This window comes from Acartia tonsa, chromosome 7 (genome assembly GCF_053477335.1).
Source record: "Acartia tonsa isolate MP-2025a chromosome 7, ASM5347733v1, whole genome shotgun sequence".
In the NCBI taxonomy this organism is placed as follows: Eukaryota; Metazoa; Arthropoda; class Copepoda; order Calanoida; family Acartiidae; genus Acartia; species Acartia tonsa.
In genome coordinates this window covers 45,854,286-45,877,149 of record NC_137266.1, presented here as the reverse complement: position 1 = coordinate 45,877,149, position 22,864 = coordinate 45,854,286, and the positions used below count along the sequence as shown (strand labels likewise).

General features: G+C 31.0%; 1 protein-coding gene across 1 annotated transcript in view; it reads right to left on the bottom strand.

The window, feature by feature from the left end:
• Nucleotides 1-22,864, bottom strand: part of LOC145324342 (potassium voltage-gated channel protein Shab-like) — a 69,949-nt gene that overhangs the window by 40,931 nt on the left and 6,154 nt on the right. The window contains exons 4-5 of the mRNA XM_080166953.1: nucleotides 21,214-21,293; nucleotides 20,641-20,695 (exon numbers count right to left, since the gene is read on the bottom strand). Coding sequence (XP_080023079.1) covers nucleotides 20,641-20,695; nucleotides 21,214-21,293 — 135 coding nt within the window. The remainder of the gene's footprint in view (nucleotides 1-20,640; nucleotides 20,696-21,213; nucleotides 21,294-22,864) is intronic.

Sequence of the window (22,864 nt, the reverse complement as noted above, 5' to 3'; positions counted from 1 at the left end):
TTGTATGGATCGTGAAGGGATGTGACAATAGACGAAATTGAAATAACTAAATTGTTTCTTATCTTTTATTGCTTTAATGCAGGGATCTAAAGGGATAAGATAAAGGCCGAGAAATTAATGTACATCCCCGATGATAAAACAAAAATCTTCCATTACAATTAGTGGTTGAAACTTTTGGACACTCAACTTAATGAATCAACCAATCCCCAAAGTTGTTAGGCAAACGCATAGAAAAAAATTATTATAAAACTATGGGGACTAGTGTATAAAACAGCCCATGGTCCCCTCCCTCCCTTTAATGGATTGAACTATCCTTCTTTTCATTATAGACTAAATATTTGATCTTACCAGGAATCTAAGGAGATAAGACAATGGACGTTAAATTTATGTAAGCACCTCAATTACAATAAATCTTTTTTGTAGGTTACACTTTTTTAGTAGAAAGGTTAAGACACTGTTGGTTTGTACAACCCAAAAAGAAACATACTAGTTTTTTAGACAACAAACAACAGATTTGTTTTTGGGACAAGTATAATTTCCAGTCCAATGTCCCCTCTCTCCTTTGTTTACAAAGCTTTAATAAATTTTAAAACAGAAAGAAATATTGAATATTAATTATTGAATAATATAAGGGGAGGGAACTTTTGACTGTAAATTACACTGGTCCACTATGTTGTGTTTGATTGTTTAAAAAATTTGGGTACTTTGAAACAATAATTTTAATGTAACATTTCTCTATATTCGGAAATCTGTCTATAATATGATTCGATACATAACTATTACATAAATTATTATTTCAGAGATCAACAATGTACTCTGAGAAAAACACCAATATTTTTTTATAGCATCTCTTTCATGGATTCTACATGATTCCTGTTTTTACTTCAAACTAAATTTCATTTATACCATGAATCTTAAGGAATTAGAAAATGAAGTATAAAATAATGAAAATATCCAATTACAATACAAAAAAGGGGGGGGGGCAAAAGTGACACTTTTTGAAACCAAAACTAAAAGTCAAAGGAACTCAACTAAAAAAAGAGTTACAGGTCTGACATTTTGCAAGGCAGTTGCTTTATAGGGGTACACTATGGAACTGTGAAGAAACGGCGTCGCAACTGCCGAAAACCGCCGAGAAAAGGCAAAAAAAATTTTGGCGGGAAACGGCGGTTTCTTCACAGTTCCATATTTTACCCCTATAAAGCAACTGCCATGCAAAATCTCAGACCTGTAACTCTTTTTTTTAGTTGAGTTCCTTTGTTGACTTTTAGTTTTGGTTTTAAAAAGTGTCACTTTCGCCCCCCCCCCCCTTAATAGTTATTTATCGCATCGTATTGTAAACAGCTTTCTGCGGATACAGAATGTACAATTATAAGATTAAAACCAATTTTTTTTATCCCCGAGGTGCCAAAGGCTAAAAAAACTGGTTTTATTCTTATGATTATACATTTTTATATTCGTAGAAAGCTGGATAAAATACGATGCTAGACATAGTTTTTTTCGTATGGATGAGAAGAGAACCGATCCCTATCCAACGGATTTGAATGAATACGTGAAATTAAATTACTGGCCAAAAAAGTTAAGATTCTGCTTGTTTGGAACCAATCAATCAAAATACCAAAGTTATATCAAAATATAGGAATCTATAGACAATGACTGATAAATTGATGTACATTTCTAATGATGACACACAAATTTACCCCTTCTGTAGTCCCCAAAGTTGTTAAGCCATCGCACAAGAAAACGCTATTTTAATCTTATTTTAATTACTCTTCAGGGTATATACCTATTGGTCCTGTGGTGGTTTTAAGCTATTTTCTTTTGGGGTGGGACACCCCCAACCCCCCAAAAAACAAAAAATCCCCCCCCATTTTAAAAAAAAAATTGCTGAAGATTTCCCTGGTCCTTTACGAATTTCGACATAATTTTGTTTTTAAATCACCTCTTGGGGCAAAGCCCCTAGAGGCTAGGGGCGAAGCCGCTAGTTCTTAATAACCTACCTATTTAAAATCCAATAAAAGTCCCTAAAGTTAAGCCAGGGAATAAGAAAACATTATCTTAAAACTTTGCAGACTAGTGTAATAAACAGCCCATTGTCCCCCCTCATTTTCTGCTAGTTCCTGATAATTCAATTATATTACAAGGAGGGACAGGACACAGAGACTTAACGTAAAATAGATCTTAAAATAGAACTTAAGATAAAGTTTTTATAAAACTTTGGGTACCAGTAATTTACAGTCCAATGGCACCTTCTTTGTTGTTTTTGCTCACAGATATACATCATCTAAAACATTTTAAGTAATAACTCCCCCCCCTCCCCTCCTCCTTATACAACCAAACCTAACCTTGCCTAGTTTCAGTGCTCAACAAGGTACTTCAAGTGAAAGCGTTAATGTTTTTTTTAAGCATTGATGTATGTTTTTTCTTGTTTTTACTTCAAACTAGATTTTTTTTACCAGGAATCTTAAGGAATAAGACAATGGGCGATAAATTGATGAAAATTTTCCCATTTACGATAAGAAATAAATAAATTATTGGTCAAAAAGTTTTGACACAGGCTCAGCTATTTTTGAACCAAGCAATCAAAATTCGATAAAAGTTATTAAGCTGACCAATTGGGCTGTTTATTACACTATTCATTAAAGTTTTATAATAACGTTCATATTTTTTGAGGACTCTTATTGAATTTTGATTGGTTGGTTTATTAACTACTAGCCGGTTCGCCCCTAGCCTCTTGGTGTTCCAACCCTCAAGAAAATAGTTATAAACCTTCCCGGGACCTATGAGAAGCTGTCCTGTTAAGGAGAACCCGATCGGTTCAGCGGTTGGCGAGATCCTTTGTTACAAACAAACAGACAAACAAAAAAAACAGATATCGTTCTACTTTGTATTATAGATAGTGTCCAAACGTGCACCCCTAATTGTAATCTATAAAAGGGTAATTTTGTTTACCATCATTGAGGATGTACATCAATTAATCTGCCATTGTCTTATCCCTTTAGATTCCTACGATAATAAAATTTGGGTATAGTCCCTTTCGTGGCAAGGGGTGTTTCGTCGTATTTTTAAAAGCGAAGCTCTCTATAATTAGGGTCTGCCCGTCCTTCCATATGTACGTCCGTCCATACATCCAGAACAGATAGCTTTTTTTGTTAATTTAGGCATGTTAGAATTGTCCTATAAATTTCAAACTTTGCACGGGGATTCCTGTAGTAGTTAGTTACGATTTAGAAAGCGTAGCAACTCTATAATCATTACCAGAATATCCGTACGTCCATTTTAAACATGTTGATTTTTTACTTTTTAACAACAAATTTTTATGTGATCTAATTATCTGATTAATCTGATTTTTGTATATTCATTCCTGGGACAACAAAGTAAAATATTATAAGCGAAGTAACTCTATATTCAAGTCCAAAAATGTAAATATGTCCATAAACATTTTCCTGTATCAAGCAGTTTTTTAACAAATTTACTTACAATTTTGCTTCTACTCTTATACATTACATTCTGATTATTCCGTTCTGACACTATACAAGTGTTAATGTTCGTTTGTCCTACCATTTTATAGCTTCGCTTTTATGGATGTTTTCACCCTTGTTTACCTTTTTTGACGCCATCCTTTTTAATATCTTTTTTATGAGATAATAATTTTGTTATTTAAATTTACTTGTTTTAAATTAGTAAATGGGTTAATGTTTGGCTTTATTTCTTAAAACGTTTTTATGATGCATTTGTTTGAGCAAACAAGGAGGGAGGTGCTATTGGACCATAAATTACACTTGTACCCAAAGTTTTATAACCAGTTCAACTTGATGAATTGATATAGGGTAGGGCTTTACATTATATGATTTAATTATAAATATTAACATTAACACTTTTTCAGATTTGAATAATCAGAATATAAATGTTTAAAAGTTAAAACAAAATTTTAAGTAAATTTGTTGAAAAGGTGCTTAAATACAGGATAATGATTAAGGACATACTTACATTTTTATACATACTACGCCTACAAAATTGTACTTTGTTGTCCTAGGATTCAGTATTCCAAAAATCAGATCAATCGAATAATTATATATCACAAAAATTCTGACATGCCTATTTTAATTTAATTTAATGCATAATTTAAATTACCACTCAAGATATTCTTAAAAGTATCATAAGTTAGGATATATATATACGTCTGACTGTCCGTCAGTTTGTCTGTCGGTCTGCCCATCTGTCTACCTGTCTCTCTGTCTGTCCATTTGTTTATGTCTGTATGTCCGTCAATACCTTTTAGTTAATTTAGGCATGTTAGAGTTGTCCTTTGAATTTCAAAGGTTTCAGGGTTTCAGTGCTCAACAAAGTACCCTGAGTGAAAGCGCCAGTTTTTATTGCTATAAGAAAATAAATGTTTAATTGGAATACATCCCCAATTATGATAATAATTATTCATTGCATCGTATTATAGACAGCATTCTGCGGTTTGTAAATTCATAAATTAAAAGATTAATTCCAGTTTTGTTAACCATGAGGGGCCGAAGTCCTGGGCTTACAAATCTGGCATTGATATTATATTTTTTCATTTTAATGTTCATATAAAATAGTCTAGAACATACCTAATGCATTACACTAATTTTTCCAGTATGGCTTTGAACCGGTTCTAATCCCGCGAATATTAATCGGTTTCAAAGCCATGCTGAATATAAAATTACCCCTGTTGTAGACTAAAATTATTGATTGGGCACTACTTTTCTGGAACCAACCAATCAAAATTCTATAGAAGTACCCAAAGTTTTAAAGCTAAATATAAGCGATAATGGTAATAAAACTTTGGGTACCTGTGTTAATACAGTCCAATGTATCAATGTAATTTACTGTTCAATGATCCCTACATCCCTGGGTATGGTGTGTCTACAAAAAGGCAGTGTCCAAACTTTTCCGCCGATTATTTTAATCTATAAAAGGGTTCCCGTTTCATAATAGTAATTGCGCATATTGTAAACAGTTATCTTGAAGTAAATTTATGTTTTTGATAGTTGTCTACAATACAATACATTTTTTTCAGTATGACTCAAAACCTATTAAATCAAGATGGAAAAATTACATTCGTAGCCACACTGAAATAGTTATTTATAGCATCGTATTATAAACACTAAACAGCTTCCCGTGGAATTAAAAATGTACAATTGTAAGAGTAAAAATATTTTTGAAATAATGCATGAATAAATTATAACATACGATACAATAAATTAATTTTCAGTATGACTTAGAACTGGTTTTAATCCAGCGAATATTAATTGGTTTCGAAGCCATACTGAACAGTATTTTACTAGTCATACTATACCCCAACCTTATCTATAAACATTGCAATGTTCCCTCCCTCCCTTGGTATATATAAACAAACAAGGATGGAACAATTGACGAAAATTGTTATAAACTTAATTCTGCCAATAATAAAATTGGACAGAAAGAAAATGAGAGTAGAAATATCCACGGAGGGAGGGGTCATTGGGCTGTTTATTTCACTAGTCCCCAAAGTTTTATAATAAAGTTATCTTATTCATTGGCCTAACAACTTTGGGGACTTTAATGATTAAGTTAAGTGTCCAAACGTTTTAACCTCTAATTGTAATCTAGTTGTAAGTTTTAATCAATTCATCTTTGTCATTGTCTTATCCCTTTAGATCCCTGATAAATATCAGAAAAACAAGGATGAAAACATTCATAAAAATCAAAGCTCTGTACTGAACAATTGTAGAGTGTCAGAACTAAATAAGCATCATACTGTTTAAAGACATAACTACATTTTTAGGACTAGATTATAGAGACGCTTCGAAACCGATTAATGTCCGCTGGATTAGAACCAGTTTTTAGTCATAATAGAAATATGCATAGAATCGCATTACAGACTATTTTTCCTTTAGATAAGCAGTATATATAGAAAATAGCTGTTAAATACATATCCTTTTACTAAAGTAACAGGATGTCTCTCGTTTTTTGTGTCTGTGTGTTTGTTTGTACCAAAGTATCTCGCTAACTACTGAACCGATCGGGTTCTCCTTAACAGGGTAGCTTCTCATAGGTCACAGGAAGGTTTATTATTTTGGGGGAGGGCACCACCCTCCCAAGAGAAATAAAAAAATCAAAATTGTTTTTATGTTTCTCGATTTTACAAAGAGATTCCAACGCAATATAAACGTCAACCTAACACAGAAAACAAAAAACATCACTAGAGGCCTTTAGGGGCGTAGCCGCTAATTATAGATGTAGAATTACCTTTACAAAAATGAAGTCCAGCTATGCATCATGATGAAAGACAAAGAACAGACAGGGGCGAAATTTCTGGCTTCTATTTTGTATCTCACTATGAATTATTTTTGTTTGAAATAAATGCGCATTTATAAACTTTGCTTTAAAAAGATATTTAATCATTATTTTATTTCATATTTGATTACCTATCTTTTCAGAAAAGCACAGTTTACAGTTAAATTACATATAACTATTTTAACTTAATATCTCACATTAATATTTAAACTGTACTTGTATTTTAATTCATATAATAAATGAACACTCTTTCTCCTTACACAAACTAAACAACACTAAATAGCAAACTGACCGGGTCGGAAGCACAGACCTTTTTGTACCGTCCCGCCATTATTGAACCATATTTGCTGGTTGCCACTTTAAAAAATCCGAAAATATAAAATTACGCAAAATTACGCAAATTTCATATCTCAATTTTCGTTTTTTTTTAAAATGCAACATATAATATTAGCTATTAAAAATTTTTTTAGCTAACTTTTATCTTATTAAAAATTTCCAGTATGGCTTTAGAACCGATTAAGATCCCCTGGATTGGAACCAGTTCTCAACAATACTGAAAAATCATGTAAAGCATCGTATTATAGACAATTTTTGCAAATTGTATGATAAATTGGTACATGCCTGTTTTGTTAGCCCGGGGCTTAGAGAAGCTGTCTATAATACTATACGAAAATAACTATTATCCTTATCCATTTATAAAAAGAAGTTAGGTTTTTTTTGTCTGAAGATTGAGATTTCAAAATCTTATTATCTGTAATACAAAGTAGCATGATGTCTGTCCGTCCGTCCGTCTGTCTGTCCGTACGTCCATCTGTCCGCCCGTCCATCTGTCCCTTAAGATCTCGGTAATTTTCCATGGTCAAATCCCTTGCATAGTTTCTCTATAACTTCTGTTAATTTATAAATGTTATCATGTTATAGATTTCAAACTTTGGGTAAGGATTCCTGTAACAAAAATAAAACTTGGGAAGCAAAGCATTTCTATTATCGTTATCAGAAAGTCTTTATATTCATTTAAAACATATGGCAAAACTCTTTACATTAAAAATTAGTATAAACGTGGGTCCGCATATCTGGATTGGGTGTCCAAACTTTTCAACCAATTAATGTAATCAAAAGTAACAGTTTTTAGTACCAAAGCTACTCTATAATTCGTAATGTCCGTCAGTCCGTCCGTCTGTCTGTCGGTCCGTCCGTCTGTTAGAGACAGAGTGGGGGAAACGTGATTTTCTTAGTAGCAAAGCTTCTCTATAATTCGTAATGTCTGCCAGTCCGTCCGTCTGTTGGAGAAAAAGTGGATGAAACGTGATTTCTTAGTAGCAAAGCTACTCTATAATTCGTAATGTCCGCCAGTCCTTCCGTCTGTCCGTCCGTCCGTCTGTTAGAGACAAAGTGGGGGAAACATGATTTTCTTAGTAGCAAAGCTACTCTATAATTCGTGATGTCCGTCAGTCCGTCCGTCTGTTAGTGAAAAAGTGGGTGAAATGTGAATTCTTAGTAGCAAAGCTACTCTATAATTCGTAATGTCCGTTAGTCCGTCCGTCTGTTAGTGAAAAAGTGGGTGAAATGTGAATTCTTAGTAGCAAAGCTACTCTATAATTCGTAATGTCCGTTAGTCCGTCCATCCGTCCGTCTGTTAGAGACAAAGTGGGGGAAACATGATTTTCTTAGTAGCAAAGCTACTCTATAATTCGTAATGTCCGCCAGTCTGTTCGTCTGTCCGTTCCTCCGTCCGTCCGTCTGTTAGAGACAAAGTGGGGGAAACGTGACTTTCTTAGTAGCAAAGCAACTCTATAATTCGTAATGTCCGTCCGTCTGTTAGAGACAAAGTGGGGGTAACGTGATGTTCTCGGCTCCTACGAAAGATAGAAGGCTAAAACTTTTTGACAACATTCCCATCATTAAGGAGCATAATTAACTTTAACACAACCATGGCGGCCTGACTGCTTTTTAGCAGGTTTTAGGCTATTTTTGTATTTTTCACATTTTTCACCATAACTTTCTTGTTTATAGTCCAATTTTCAAATTTTTTTTAGATATGGATATCTAAATTAAATTTCCTGTTGTTTAATGAAATATCTATGGGGGTTGGACTGCCTTTTAGCAGGTTTTTGGCTATTCTATATTTTTACATATTTTTCCAAATCTTTGGGGTTTATGGTCCGATTTTCAAAATTTTTGTAGTTAAGAATATCAAAATATGATTTCCAGTTGTTTGAAAAAATATCCCTGGTGATCAGACTGCCTTTTTGCAGGTTTTTGGCTATTTATATTTTTTATATAGTTCCTAATATCTTTGGTGTTTATGGTCTGATTTTTAAAATTTTTGCAATGAAGAATATAAAAAATTTTTTTTTTACCTATTTAATATTGTACACTATCTTATCCCTTTAGATCCCTGAGCAAAATAAAAAATCATTTTTAGGACCAATTATTGAAAAATATTTTATTTCACACCCTAGCAGCCAAGATTAGTTATTATCGCAGCATTCTATAATTAGCTTTTTGTGGATAGTCAAACGATAAATTATAAGATTAATTCCGGTTAATTCCGGTATGTAAGGGCCGAAGGCTTGGTCCAATGAAAACTGGTATGAATATTAGGATTTTAATTTTACTCTTTATAGAAAATGTCTATATTTTGATATTATACATGATTTAGCAGTATGGTTGGGAAACAGTTCTAATCCGGCAGATATTAATTGATTTTGTAGCCATACTGGAAAATCAAATAAATTACAGACTGAATGATGAGAGGCAGAAAAGTGAATCATAGAGTAGCTTTGCTTTTTATTCTTTCTTGGTTAGTATTTTTTTCCAGAGGGAGAGCGGAGACAATTGGCTGTTTATTTCAATAGTCCCCAAAGTTTTACAATAACGTTTTCTTATTCGTTGGCTTTGGGGAGTTTTACTGTATTTTGATTGGTTTATTAAGTTGAGTTTATAAACGTTTCAACCCTTAATTTTAATCTACAGAAGGGGTAATTTTGAGTGTTATATTTAGGGATGTGCATCAATTTATCGACTATTGTCTTATCTCTTTAGATCCCTGATTTGTTTCATAATTTTATTTGTTATCCTTGCTTAAGTGAATGCTTTTTATAACACGACAACAACATAAGTTTTAAGTATGTGAAGTAACATATAATATAGGCTAACGTTAAACTTATTCTTGGAGGGGTAGGACAATGGCTGATTGATTATTATACATTTTTACATAAAAATGAAATGTTTTGGCAAGGATAATTAATATTCCATCGTCCTTCTCCAATATCCTAATGTTAATTAAATCTACAGACCTTTGAATCTAATTAATTAAGCTAGGTATATGAAATTTAAAGTTGAAATCTATTTTTTTCCGTTTTAAAGAATAATAAGATAATTTCTCTAATTTAAATGAAAACAATAATTTTTTAATGTTTTGTCCTAATCCTCATATAAAAGTAACAGGATGTCTGCCTGTGTTCCTGTATGTCTCTATGTCTGTCTGCAGTGAAAAACTTTGCCAAAAGCTGAACAGATATTGTTTTCCTGTATGAATCTATAGTTGTATATTCTCATTGGACCTAGGTAGGTTTATTACTATTTTATAAGGGTACTACACTCCTCAAAATATAAATAGTTCCTAGAAAAATCGTATTCCCCCTCCCTAATTTTTCTTACTTTTTTTCTCTTTTAACTAACTAGGGGAAGGTCAATTTACCCTTTTGCCGACTTCAAATTCATCTAGTGGACTCTAGGGTAAGCCATATAAGCAATAAATGTGATTGATTGAATGTAACTAATTTATCAAAAAATTGCATGATTTGGTATATAAGCCAAATAAGCATTTATTGTGTTTGATTGCTTGTAAGTAATTTATCAAAAAATTGGATGATTTAGTATATAAGCCAAATAAGAAATAAATGTGATTGATTGCTTGTAAGGGATTTATGAAAAAATTTCATGATTTGGTATATAAGCCAAATAAGCAATAATTTTCATTGATTGCTTATAAGTAATTTATCAAAAAATTGCATGATTTGGTATATAAGCCAAATAAGCAATCATTTTCATTGATTGCTTGTAAGTAATTTATCAAAAAATTGCATGATTTGGTATATTAGCCAAATAAGCATTTCTTGTGATTGATTGCTTATAATTAATCTATCAAAAAATTGCATGATTTGGTACATAAGCCAAATAAGCATTTATTGTGATTGATTACTTGTAAGTAATTTATCAAAAAATAGCATGATCTGGTATGTAAGCCAAATAAGCAATAATTTTCATTGATTACTTATAAGTAATTTATAAAAAATTGCATGATTTGTTTTATAAGCCAAATAAGCAAATATTGTGATTGATTGCTTATAAGTAATTGATCAAAAAATAGTATGATTTGGTACATAAGCCAAATAAGCAAAAATTTTCATTAATTGCTTATAAGTAATTTATCAAAAAATAGCATGATTTGGTATGTAAGCCAAATAAGCAATATTTGTGATTGATTACTTATAAGTAATTTATCAAAAAATAGCATGATTTGGTATATAAGCCAAATAAGCAGTAATTTTCATTGATTACTTATAAGTAATTTATCAAAAAATAGCATGATTTGGTATATAAGCCAAATAAGCAAAAATTTTCATTGATTGCTTATGAGTAATTTATAAAAAAATTGCATGATTTGGTATATAAGCCAAATAAGCAAATATTGTGATTGATTGCTTATAAGTAATTGATCAAAAAATTGCATGATTTGGTATATAAGCCAAATAAGCAAATATTTTCATTGGTTGCTTATAAGTAATTTATCAAAAAATAACATTATTTGGTATATTAGCCAAAAAAAAAAAATGTGCAAAAATTTAGATTAAATAAAAACCTTAACATTCTATTTCCAATTTTTAGACCAACCATGCCCATGGAACATTGATCTGTAAATTACATTTATACCCAAGGTGGGAGTGTACATTTGACTGTATTTACACAGGTACCCAAAGTTTCATTACCATCCTCGCTCAATGGTTAGCTTAAAAACTTTGGGTACATGTAGTGCACTCGCTCGCCGTCAGGGAGGTGAAAGCTAAATTATATCTCTGCCTAAACCCCGTGTCATAACTAAAGACATTATAATGGTTCCTATTGCTACTAAGTCAGTTGCGCAACAATAATAGTTAGAGTAGGGGGAATGCCTGGGCCCAAAACAGGGGCAACTCATTACAAAGGTTGTGCAATCAAAGGGTTGGTTTGGTTGACTGATTGGTGAATGGATGCTTTACACCAAACACATAAGCAGAGTATGTTTTAAGGTGTTTGGAGAGGTCTAGAACCCAAAGCAACACCAAGCCACCTACAGTTTTAACTCTTACTTTCCTTAGGAGGCTACTTTGTCTGAGGCTACTTTGTCCGGAGGCTACTTTATCTGAGGCTACTTTATCCAAGATCCAATTGATGTCATACCAATGACTATTCAATTGTAAATTAGTTAATTACATCAATGTATGAAACATCCAGCATAGAAGAATTTTTGAGGTCCCTTTCATGGCAAGCCTCCTAAGAGGTGTTTCATCATATTTTCACAGTATATTTTATAGGTTATGTTAGGTTATTGCCCTACAGGGTTAGGCAATTGGCCCCACAAGGGATAGAAATAGAGGAAAAGTTACTGTGAAAATACAACAAAATGCCCCTTAAGAGGTTGCCACAAAAGGGAATTTTCTTCTACAATTTCTATTTAACTATTGACTGATTGAATACAAGCTTGTGCTCAGGTATTTTTAAAGGGGGTGGGGGAAAGGGCATTTGCCAGAAAAAAAAACAGCCTAAAACTATACCTAGAGGTAAATTTGCAATTGCAGTAGCCTAAGGGAAACATCTCCAAAATGGAAAACTCTATTAATACTGCAATAGAATTTATCTGCTGAATGCATATACAACGTCATTCAAGAGAAATGATTTAAAAAAAAACTTAATTATGCATAGAAAATAATTAAGTCCAATTATTCCAAAGACCTTTTTTTCAAAGATTTGTGGATTTCAAGGTTGTGCCAAAATATTCACATTTTTAAAATTAAAATTGTTCTACTTGTATTAATAGTAGAAAAATATTACTCATACCATTAGAATCCTCATAAGCTCTAGTTTTTGAAAATATAAGGACCGTTTTTGTGCTATTTGTAGTTTATGAGCTAAGTTGAAAAATGTGAGAAAAAGGTTGAAGTTTTCAGTAATTGGAACATTTTACCACGTAGCTCCTATACTATACGTAGCACAGGAATGGTTTTTATATATTGAAAAACTAGAGCTTATGAAAATTCTAACGATATGCATAACATTTTTCTACTATTAAAACAAGCCGCATAATTTGAATTTTAAAATTGTGCTTATTTTTTAAACAACCTTTAAATCAATAAATCCTCAAAAATAAGGCCTTTGGAAAAAATGGTTTTTAGCGCATAATTTGATGAAATAATCCTATTTAGATATTTAAAATGTAAATGTCTCAATGGTTTTCCATAAAAATTTTATTTTCTTTGCATAATTAAGTTTTTTTTTAAATCACTTCTCTTGAATGACCCTGTAATACAAAAGTTTTTTAAAAATCATTTCTCTTGAATGACCCTGTAATACAAACACCATAAGATTTTTTTTTATGAAAATTACTCCATAACACATATTACTTATCAATCACAATAAATGGTTATTTGGCTTATATACCAAAACATGCAATTTTTTGATAAATTACTTACAAGCAATCAATGAAAATGATTGCTTATTTGGCTTATATACCCAATCATGCAATTTTTTGATAAATTACTTATAAGCAATCAATGAAAATTATTGCTTATTTGGCTTATATACCAAATCATGAAATTTTTTCATAAATCACTTACAAGCAATCAATCACAATATATGCTTATTTGGCTTATATAACAAATCATGCAATATTTTAATAAATTACTTATAAGCAATCAATCACAGTAAATGGTTATTTGGCTTATATACCAAATCATGCAATTTTTTGATAAATTACTTATAAGCAATCAATCACAATATTTGCTTATTTGGCTTTTATACCAAATCATGCAATTTTTTGATAAATTACTTACAAGTAATCAATCACAATAAATGCTTATTTGGCTTATGTACCAAATCATGCAATTTTTTGATAGATTAATTATAAGCAATCAATCACAAGAAATGCTTATTTGGCTAATATACCAAATCATGCAATTTTTTTATAAACTACTTACAAGCAATCAATGAAAATGATTGCTTATTTGGCTTATATACCAAATCATGCAATTTTTTGATAAATTACTTATAAGCAATCAATGAAAATTATTGCTTATTTGGCTTATATACCAAATCATGAAATTTTTTCATAAATCCCTTACAAGCAATCAATCACGTTTATTGCTTATTTGGCTTATATACTAAATCATCCAATTTTTTGATAAATTACTTACAAGCAATCAATCACAATAAATGCTTATTTGGCTTATATACCAAATCATGCAATTTTTTGATAAATTACTTACAAGCAATCAATCACAATATTTGCTTATTTGGCTTAAATCAGCCAAATCTTCTCTTTTTTTCATAAACTGCTTACAGGAAGGAAGGGATTAATTATTACTCCTCCTTCTTTTTCTTCAGTTCAACTTATATAAGCCACTTTTACTGTAAATGACTGAGTATTTATTTACTCCACCCTCTTTTAACTCACAAGTAAGACCAAATTGTTGTTGAATGCTGATATAAGTAAGCAATTAGTATTTTTATGGCTTATCAGTAATTTACCACAAAAATGGCACAATGGCACATTTAAGTAAGCAAAAAAAAATGTTAATTGCTTACTTACACGTTTTGAGATTACTAGGGTTAGCTTTTATGTAGGGCGTTGACCTTGCCCAACCCGACCAAACTTTTTACAAATTGTTAACAAAAATATGTTGTTTTGTGTTATCACAATATATTAGTAATATACATATATATATTTGTGTATGTTGTATTATTATTTTTAGCACAGATTTTCTAGAATTCCTAATATTCATCTGTCCGTCTTTATGTTAAGTATTAGATATTTTTTTGGCGAGATGTATTCAAAAGTAGATTATTTGATATTACCTAAAGTATTCCCTGATTAATCGGCATAGCAAATGTCCCTTTGCTTATATTGTATGAAAATTGTAAGTACCTTCAATTAACAGTAACAGGATATGTGTATGTTTGTCTGTACCGAAGGATATTGCTAACCAATATGGGTCTCCTTTGAAATTTAGCTTTTCATGGAGGCCCTGGAGAGGTTTGTAACTATTATTTGGGATGGTACTACCACCCTATCAAGAAAAACCTCCCCTAGATAATAGCTTCATCCCCGAAAAAATTTATTTTTCTTTTTAAAACAAAAGTTAAAACTTGTGTTAGGGGGGAGGGGGTTACTTCCTCCCCCATAAACTCAATTGCTCCCATAGGCCGCAGTTTCCTGGTAATGATTTGCGCAATGGATGTTACAGTCTCCAACTCTTTTAAGTGTCATTTTTTGTCTTCTTTTGTTTCATTTTGAGTATGATATGCAAAAAGTTTTGCCTCTGCCAAAAGTTATGTTAATGCACGTTGGCATGTATTGTACACTTAGTTAGATACATATATGAATTACAGTGTTTTGGGAGAGAAAATGACTGCAGCGAAGCAACTCTAATATGTTAGAATGTTCATTCTATAGTAAAACAACTTTTTTTAACACTTCAATTTTATTTATCCTGAAAGTGTGTTTACCTTATTTCGTGTAAAAATGAAAATTCTCATAGCTAAAAATTATCTACTATAAATTATGTCCATATCTTTGGCTTTTGTGGATTTTTCTTCCATTCTTTGCTAAAAAAATGTTACAAATATATGATTTGTACATCTGACGTCTTGTTTAAATTTGGTTAAAAGCCAATTGTATTGCTTCCCAGTAATGAGTAATCCGTTCTTATACTTTGTATTATTTTCTACTATCTTTCTATTTTTACATTTGTATATTCTTCTTTTTAATACAAACTACCTTTTAAGATAGGGGGAGGGGTGACTTCTTTTACTTTTGGAAAAAAAGATCCTTTTAAAAATATCTAAGAAATTGGGATATGGACCTTTATAGTAGCGTATCTACTCTTTGATTCGCTGTATATAGCCGTCAATCATAGAAATTATTCTTAAACTTAAATTGTCCATTTGGCAGTCTGTACCGAATAAGAAAGAATGGGGAATCATGATTTTAGTTTTTTTGCTTCGCTTTTTATAAACGTTATCATCCTTGTTTACTCCTCAACTTATCAACTCAATGTCTAAGTCATCAGTGATTAGAGATCTCGTGTTTTAGCACGTGTTATTATTAACTCAGAGGATTGGAGAGGTAATATTTTTAGACAAGTGATGTGGAATATACATTGATATAAGGACAGGAGACAAAATGTCGTTAATTTATCCTGCTAAAATAGAGCTCATTTATTAGTCAGGTCTTTTCTCCAGTAGGAGGGAAGGGGATGAAATAGGGTAATTTTTTTCTCATGAAAAATATTGTTAAATAAACTTATTAAGGACAGAAATAATGTTTGATCGACACAACTATAACAAGTTGTTATTGGTGTAGTTGTGGCTGTGTTTAGGGGGGGGGGGTATGATCAGATATAAGAATTTGCACACTGATAATTCAATTAACTTAGCAGCTGATAACCACGGCGTATGGAGATACAACAATTTAGATTTTTTAGTAGCTAAGCTACTCTATAAATCACTATGTCTGTATGTCAGGCTATCCTTTAGTCTATCAGTTTCTCGGCTGCTATTGAGTATATCGGTATGTTTTTAGAAGGGCTAATGTGATTTTTTGTTTTCCACTCCTTTTTCTTATTTTTAGACAATAAACCATTTTGAGAGGCTATAGGCTATAAAATAATCTAAATAAAAATTTTAAGCTGTAGGTTTTCATATGTTATTTTATTTGATTCTCTTTGATTTCAACAAAAATAAGGGAGGGCATTATTTTTAGTGTGCCCATATTACCCCAAACATCAATGTTTTAGAGTTTTCTATGTGAATAAATAGGTAATCTATAAATGATTTCAAGGGTTTGCTCAATGTTGCTATTGAGAGGAAGGACTGAAAATTGCAATTATGATATTCAAAAAATAAGATAAATTTCGCAGAAAGAATGCAACACTTTGTCATATGCATATCGTATAATTGCATCATTGTTTTCTTATTATAAAAATATATACATAACTAATTTACAGTTGCATATACTAGTAATTGTTTCGCATAGTTGCATTTATATAATGTCAATATTATAAGCTTTAAGGATAAAATTAACATGCAAAAAAACATATCATTTAATCAAATACATATAGCTACTGGCTCCAGAAGGGGTGATTTCAATACAATTATGTTTATAAACGGAAGAAAATATTATTTGTGGGAGGATTATTTTTTTCCAGCTTCTACCAATACGAAATTAATTTGGATAAGAATCACGAAACCTATACGTGTTTTTCAGCTGTCGTTTGGGGGGGGGGGGACACATCGTAAATTTGATGACCTCTTTATTTGCTCCCCAAATATTATTTTAGATTTGTTTCGCTTGTTGGCTATGCCTATTCCTGATTTTTTTCTTTCTGATGAATTTGGTTGATAAAAACTATACTTTCAAGAACAATTTTATGTATGAGTTCAACGTTTACTTTACAAACATTTATAAAAAAAGTTAATTTTATAAACGGAAAGATTAAGAGTGAGAAAAAAACCTTACAGACTTGCCCCAATTATAATTTGAATTTGCTACAAAAAAAGTATCTAAATATCTAAAGATTGGAATAAAAAGTAGGTTAAATAATAAAATGTTGGTGAATAAAAAGCCCTATATGCAAATAGTTGATGTAAAAAGCAGCGGGTTCTTGGCACCCACCATACGCGGCACATTTACGTATTTATTTACAGATATATTATTTGTATATGTAGAGTAGAATAGACAAATAAATATGTACATATACCTGTACTACAGGGTGCTGTCGACTATTTTGTTCATTATAAATAATTAGTAAATGGCAGACTTAGGCATGTTGCACAAGTCTCCAAGTTAAATTCTTATAAAAAAGTAACAGGATGTCTCTCTGTCTGTACCGAAGGATCTCGCTAACCGTTGAACCGATATGGTTCTTCTTTACATAGGTCCTGGGAAGGTTTACAACAATTTTTGGAAAGGGCTGGTTTAGGCGGCGCATGATAAAGGCCCCGAAGGAGTTGGGATTAGAAAAAATATATCACTCTCGTATTTTTAATTATTTCAAAAATAAGGTGTGGGAGGGGTCAGTGCTCTATAGGCACCAAGAAAACCTACAAATCTATTTTGAAAGAAAGACCATGTACTTATATATAAATATATATATTATGTATGATTGTATAATAGGATTCTAGTAGAGTGGTAACTTGTATTATTTATATAATTGATGACAATAATAAGAAGTGTTAGTGGATATCCTATGCTTTTCATGTGGGGGGGATTTTTACAAAACAGGGGGAAAAATCTACCAAGTCTTTAAAAACAAAAGATGTTAATATCAGCATATAACATACTTGTAATACATTTGTAATCACAAATTATTAGTAAAATTCAGACACAGCATAAAGTGCCTCCAGAAAAATTTATTAAAATGACCAATGACAGACCAGTATTCATTGTGATTGACCAATGGTAAAATCTATACTGGCCTCGCATTGGTAATTTTATTGTATGACGTAATTTTTTAGGCGGCATTTTACGCTGTCTCTTAAATTTAAGTTCTATCACTTTAAATTATAAAAAAAATAGTTTTCCTTTTTAAAAGCGAAGCTTTTCTATAATTAGGGTCGGTCCGTACGTCCGTCCGTCCGAGATAGATAGCTTTTATTCATTAATTTAGGCATGTTAGAATTGTCCTATCAATTTCAAACTTTGCATGATGATTCCTGTAGTAGTTGGGTACGATTTAGAAAGCGTAGCAACTCTATAATCATTACCAGAATGTCCGTACGTCCATTTTAAACATGTTGATTTTTCTACTTTTTTAACAACAAATTTTCAAGTGTTTTAATTATCCGTTTAATCTGATTTTTGATATATTGATTCCTGGGACAACAAAGAACAATATTATAAGCGAAGCAAATCTATAATCAAGTTCAAAAATGTAAGTATGTCCATAAACATTATCCTGGTTTTAAGCAGTTTTTCAACAAATTTACCTACAATTTTGATTCGACATTTATACATTTATGTTCCGATTTTTCAGTTCAGATACTATACAAGTGTTAATGTCCGTTTGTCCTACCGTTTCAGTGCTTCGCTTTTATGGATGTTGTCATCCTTGTTAATAAATATTTGATGTAGATGCTGGCCTTTAAAAAAACTAAAAAAATCCCCTAACCAAATTTTTGGTAGGAATATATGAATGAAAAGCAGCTTGTAACGTAGTCATGGACAGGTTATTGTATTCTGAAAAAAACTAAAATATGTGTGTAAATCTTAAAATTCAAGGTAGAATTATTACCTCAGAATAAATTCAGTATATTTTTATTTATCCAATGAGAAAAGGTGTTCTAAACCTTACTTTAAAAAAACACGAACACAACTAGTTATATAAATCTTCATGTAATCATAAACAAAAAAATACGGAAAGAGTTGGTTCAAGAAGGAAATTTATAATAATAAGTTGTACAGAAACTCTCAAACGATTTAAAATGAGAAGGCTTGAATAAAGCGAAATATATTTTCTACTAAGAAGTTTGTTCTTGCTGTGTAGTATAGCACTAGCCGCGCTTTTTTTGAGATTATATAATGATATTTTTAAGTTTTCTTTTCCCTTTTATTGAAAAATAAAATTTTTTTGTGTTATTGTGTATTTTTTTTTTTTTTTGCAATACATGTCCTTAATCCCCATAGTGGTTTTGGTTAGTAGTTGTATCCTTAGTTTTGAACACTTGCCAACAGATCGAGTGCTATTGTAGAGATATCTTTGCTGTCAGGAATTTAAGAGATAGGTAAAACATTTATTTATTGATAATACATGAAAATAGGCATTTTTTATTCATGAATTCATGATTAGGTAAAGAAATTGGTTTCTGGACAAAACTTGTAACAGATCAAGGTCTATTGAAGAGATATCTTTGCTCTCAGGAATTTAGGTATAGTAAATACCAGAGATTTATGGATATCAACTGCAAACATATGGAGTAGTACAGGTTATATAACCTTAGTTAACATCCAAAAGACAACCAACACCTCTCCAAAGTTTAAAATTTTAAAAAGTGCTATCATTTTTATTGGATATTTCAATGGGCCTGGATTTTTTTGAGCAAGTATTAATAGACTTACAGAAATTAAAAAATAAATAAATACGGGGATTAAAATACAATAACTATTAACAGGACGAGTGATATTGTAGAGATATATTTGCTCTCAGGAATTTAGGGATAGTAAATACCAGAGATTTATGGATATTAACTGCAAACATATGAAGTAGTACAGGTTATATAACCTAAGTAAACATGCAAGAGCCAAAAACTATGAAATAAAGTTCAATCGTTTTATTAGATATTTCGATCGGCCAGGTTCTCACATAAACAGTCTTTTGACAAAGTATTAATAGGATTATAGAAATTAAAAGATAGATAAATACAAGGTAGATTAACTGTTAACAGATCAAGTACTATTGTAGAGATATCTTTGCTCTTAGGCATTCAAGGGATAGGTAAAACATTTATTTATTGATAATACCTGCAAATAGACATCTCTATTTATGAATTCATGTTTAGGTAAAGAAATTGGTTTCTGGACAAAACTTCTAACAGTTCAAGTGATATTATAGAGAATCTTTGCTCTCATTGAATAAGGGGGTAAGTAATATCAGAACTTTATGGATATTAACCACCAAGGTATTTAGTAGTATAAGGAATATAACCTATTTAAGTTAACATCCAAGAGACAACCATCATTATATAAAATTTTAATTATAAAATGAAATACTATTGTTATACTATATTTAAGAAATTATAAGTGTCATCAGAGATTTAAAGATAGGTAAATTGAAATAAAAAATATGAATATATCTTTATTTCAGGGATTAATGAAAAGTTAAAAAAAAATTATTTATGGAAAAACTTACAAATTTTTGTATTTTCAGGAATACAGAGATTATTAAAAAGTAGTTATTTATGTAGCAGCTAATACAAATGACCAATGATAGGCTAGTATACAATGTAATTGACCAATGGTAAAATAATGATAATAATTTATTTTGTTTTATATAAAGAATTTAATGATTATTCCTGTCAAAATAGTATTCTCTTCTTGCCAGAGAATAAGCATCACACAATTGTTGTAAACCTTAAAAAATACACAATGACAACATGTAATAATCAAATCTTTAAAATATGTTTTTTAATAGATCTAGATTGACATTTTTTAAAAATTCTAAACTTATTTCAAAATCTATATTCTGAATAAGATTGATAAACATTTTACAAAGTGTTAAGAAATATATTATAATAAGTATTTCATTTCCAAAGAATACAAAATTTAAAACTTAGTGTGTAACTAATAATCTGATATGGTTCTCCTTAATCATCGGTCCAGTGAATATAAATCAATTGTTTGGGGTAGGACGCTCCAACTCTCCATAAATCTCTCAAAGAATAAAATGGCCCTTTCCAAAAATATACTTTCTGTTTAAAATTAAAATTGGAAGTTAAGGGACAATATCCGCTTCCCCCTAATTACCCTCAAGTGCCCCTAGAGGCCTCCAGAGGCGTACCTGCTAGAGTTTAATACCATAATCAAATTGAACAACCTCTGGATACATTCTTACTGATTTTAATCGTAGCCACCCTTGAATTAACTCCTACCTTCATGTGTAACACAATGTCTGAGCCTGCCAAGCCGAGACGAGGGAAATTTGTCCAGGGTGTCCCATCGTACTTCATGCCTAAAAGATAATTTATCATTATATTCTTACATAGATATAAAGCAATATGAGAAACAAAAGGAAACCCCAACTTCTACGCTAGCCTAAGAAATTATTTGAACAAAAGATTCGAATATGCTATTCTATTTACTATTAAGTCTTTATCGAACATATTCTAGCTTTAGATAATTTTCAAGGGTCTATTTAACACCTTGCTAAAGTCAAGGTGCTGGTAATAAACGTTTTACAAATTAAATGTCTGTAAGGGCTTGTAAATTTTATACGCAAAAACTTGTCTTTAAATATGTTAAATGTAAATCTTTTCTATATTTAAGCTCTTAAAGTAAAGGATGTATTTGTTAGTTAATTTGGGATATTATAATTGTCCTGTTGTTTTTAAATTGTTTGCATGTTGATTAACAAGATCCCCCATTCATCTTTATTCTTAAATGATAACTTCTAGATTAGGCACAATGTTTTTAGCAGAGTATTTACTTCTAATTCATTCTGTTTAAAAGTAGTTTTAAATCTGATATCAATCGATTTATTATTTTATTATTGTGTTTATTCAAGGGGAGAGATTTTGTTAAAGTTTGTCTGACTGTCAGATTTTTAAGGTACGCTTTAATGTATGTTGTTAATGTCATCCTTGTTTTTGTGTAAATCTAGTGTGAAGGTGAAGGGTAATGATGTGTGTATGTCATATCTTTTAAAAAAGAAATACAAGTAAGATACAGATATGTAGTTTACATTTCCTGCAGGGCATGTTAGCTGTCTTTTTTTAGAGGGGGGGGGGGGGAGGCAGGCTGTTTCTGTAGATTCATAATTGCAAAACTTATTGAGAAATTTAAATCTGAAACAAAGTCAAGAAAAGTAAAGGTAGCAGCAAATTAATTATCGGTTTTAATGTTAGTAACTGCAGTTTAACCAAAAGTTGCTTATTTGTTTGCAACTGTGGAATTCATGTTTATGCGGCATAGATGTATATAAGATCAACTTCCTTCGGCTGTTGAGGAACGTAATTTCTGAGCTATATGGTTTCTTGATGGTAACCATTTTCAAATATAAAAATCAAAATTGCACAATGAATATTTATTTATTTCTCTTACTTATAATAAACATTTCAATAACGCCTAACTTCCCGAAATACTAAAATTTTTGCGGTCATTGGTCTTTTTTTCTGAACATGTCTCGACTTAAGATAAGAAATGGTAGACAAGATTGAAAACGTTAGAATAAAAATAAGATGTAAACCTCTTTTTGCAGAGAACGGTTTAAGAAGTTGATTTAAAACATATTCCTTAAAGAATTACATAATTTCAATATGATTATTGCAGAAAAGATAAAGGAGTTTGTACTTGAAATGATTAGTTTAGACTGGTTTAAATGTTAAATAAAGTATAAATAACCAATTACTGCCGTTATATACATTAGGGTGGGTCGATTTTGGACATTTTTTTCTCAGGCCAAAGCGGAGATATGCAAATGATTTGTATGAGTATAATACACCTCTGGATGATTTAAAATTTATCATAAGTCTTAAAACCGCTGACGACCAGGCATTCAATTGTATAGCTTTTTGTAAATGGGAG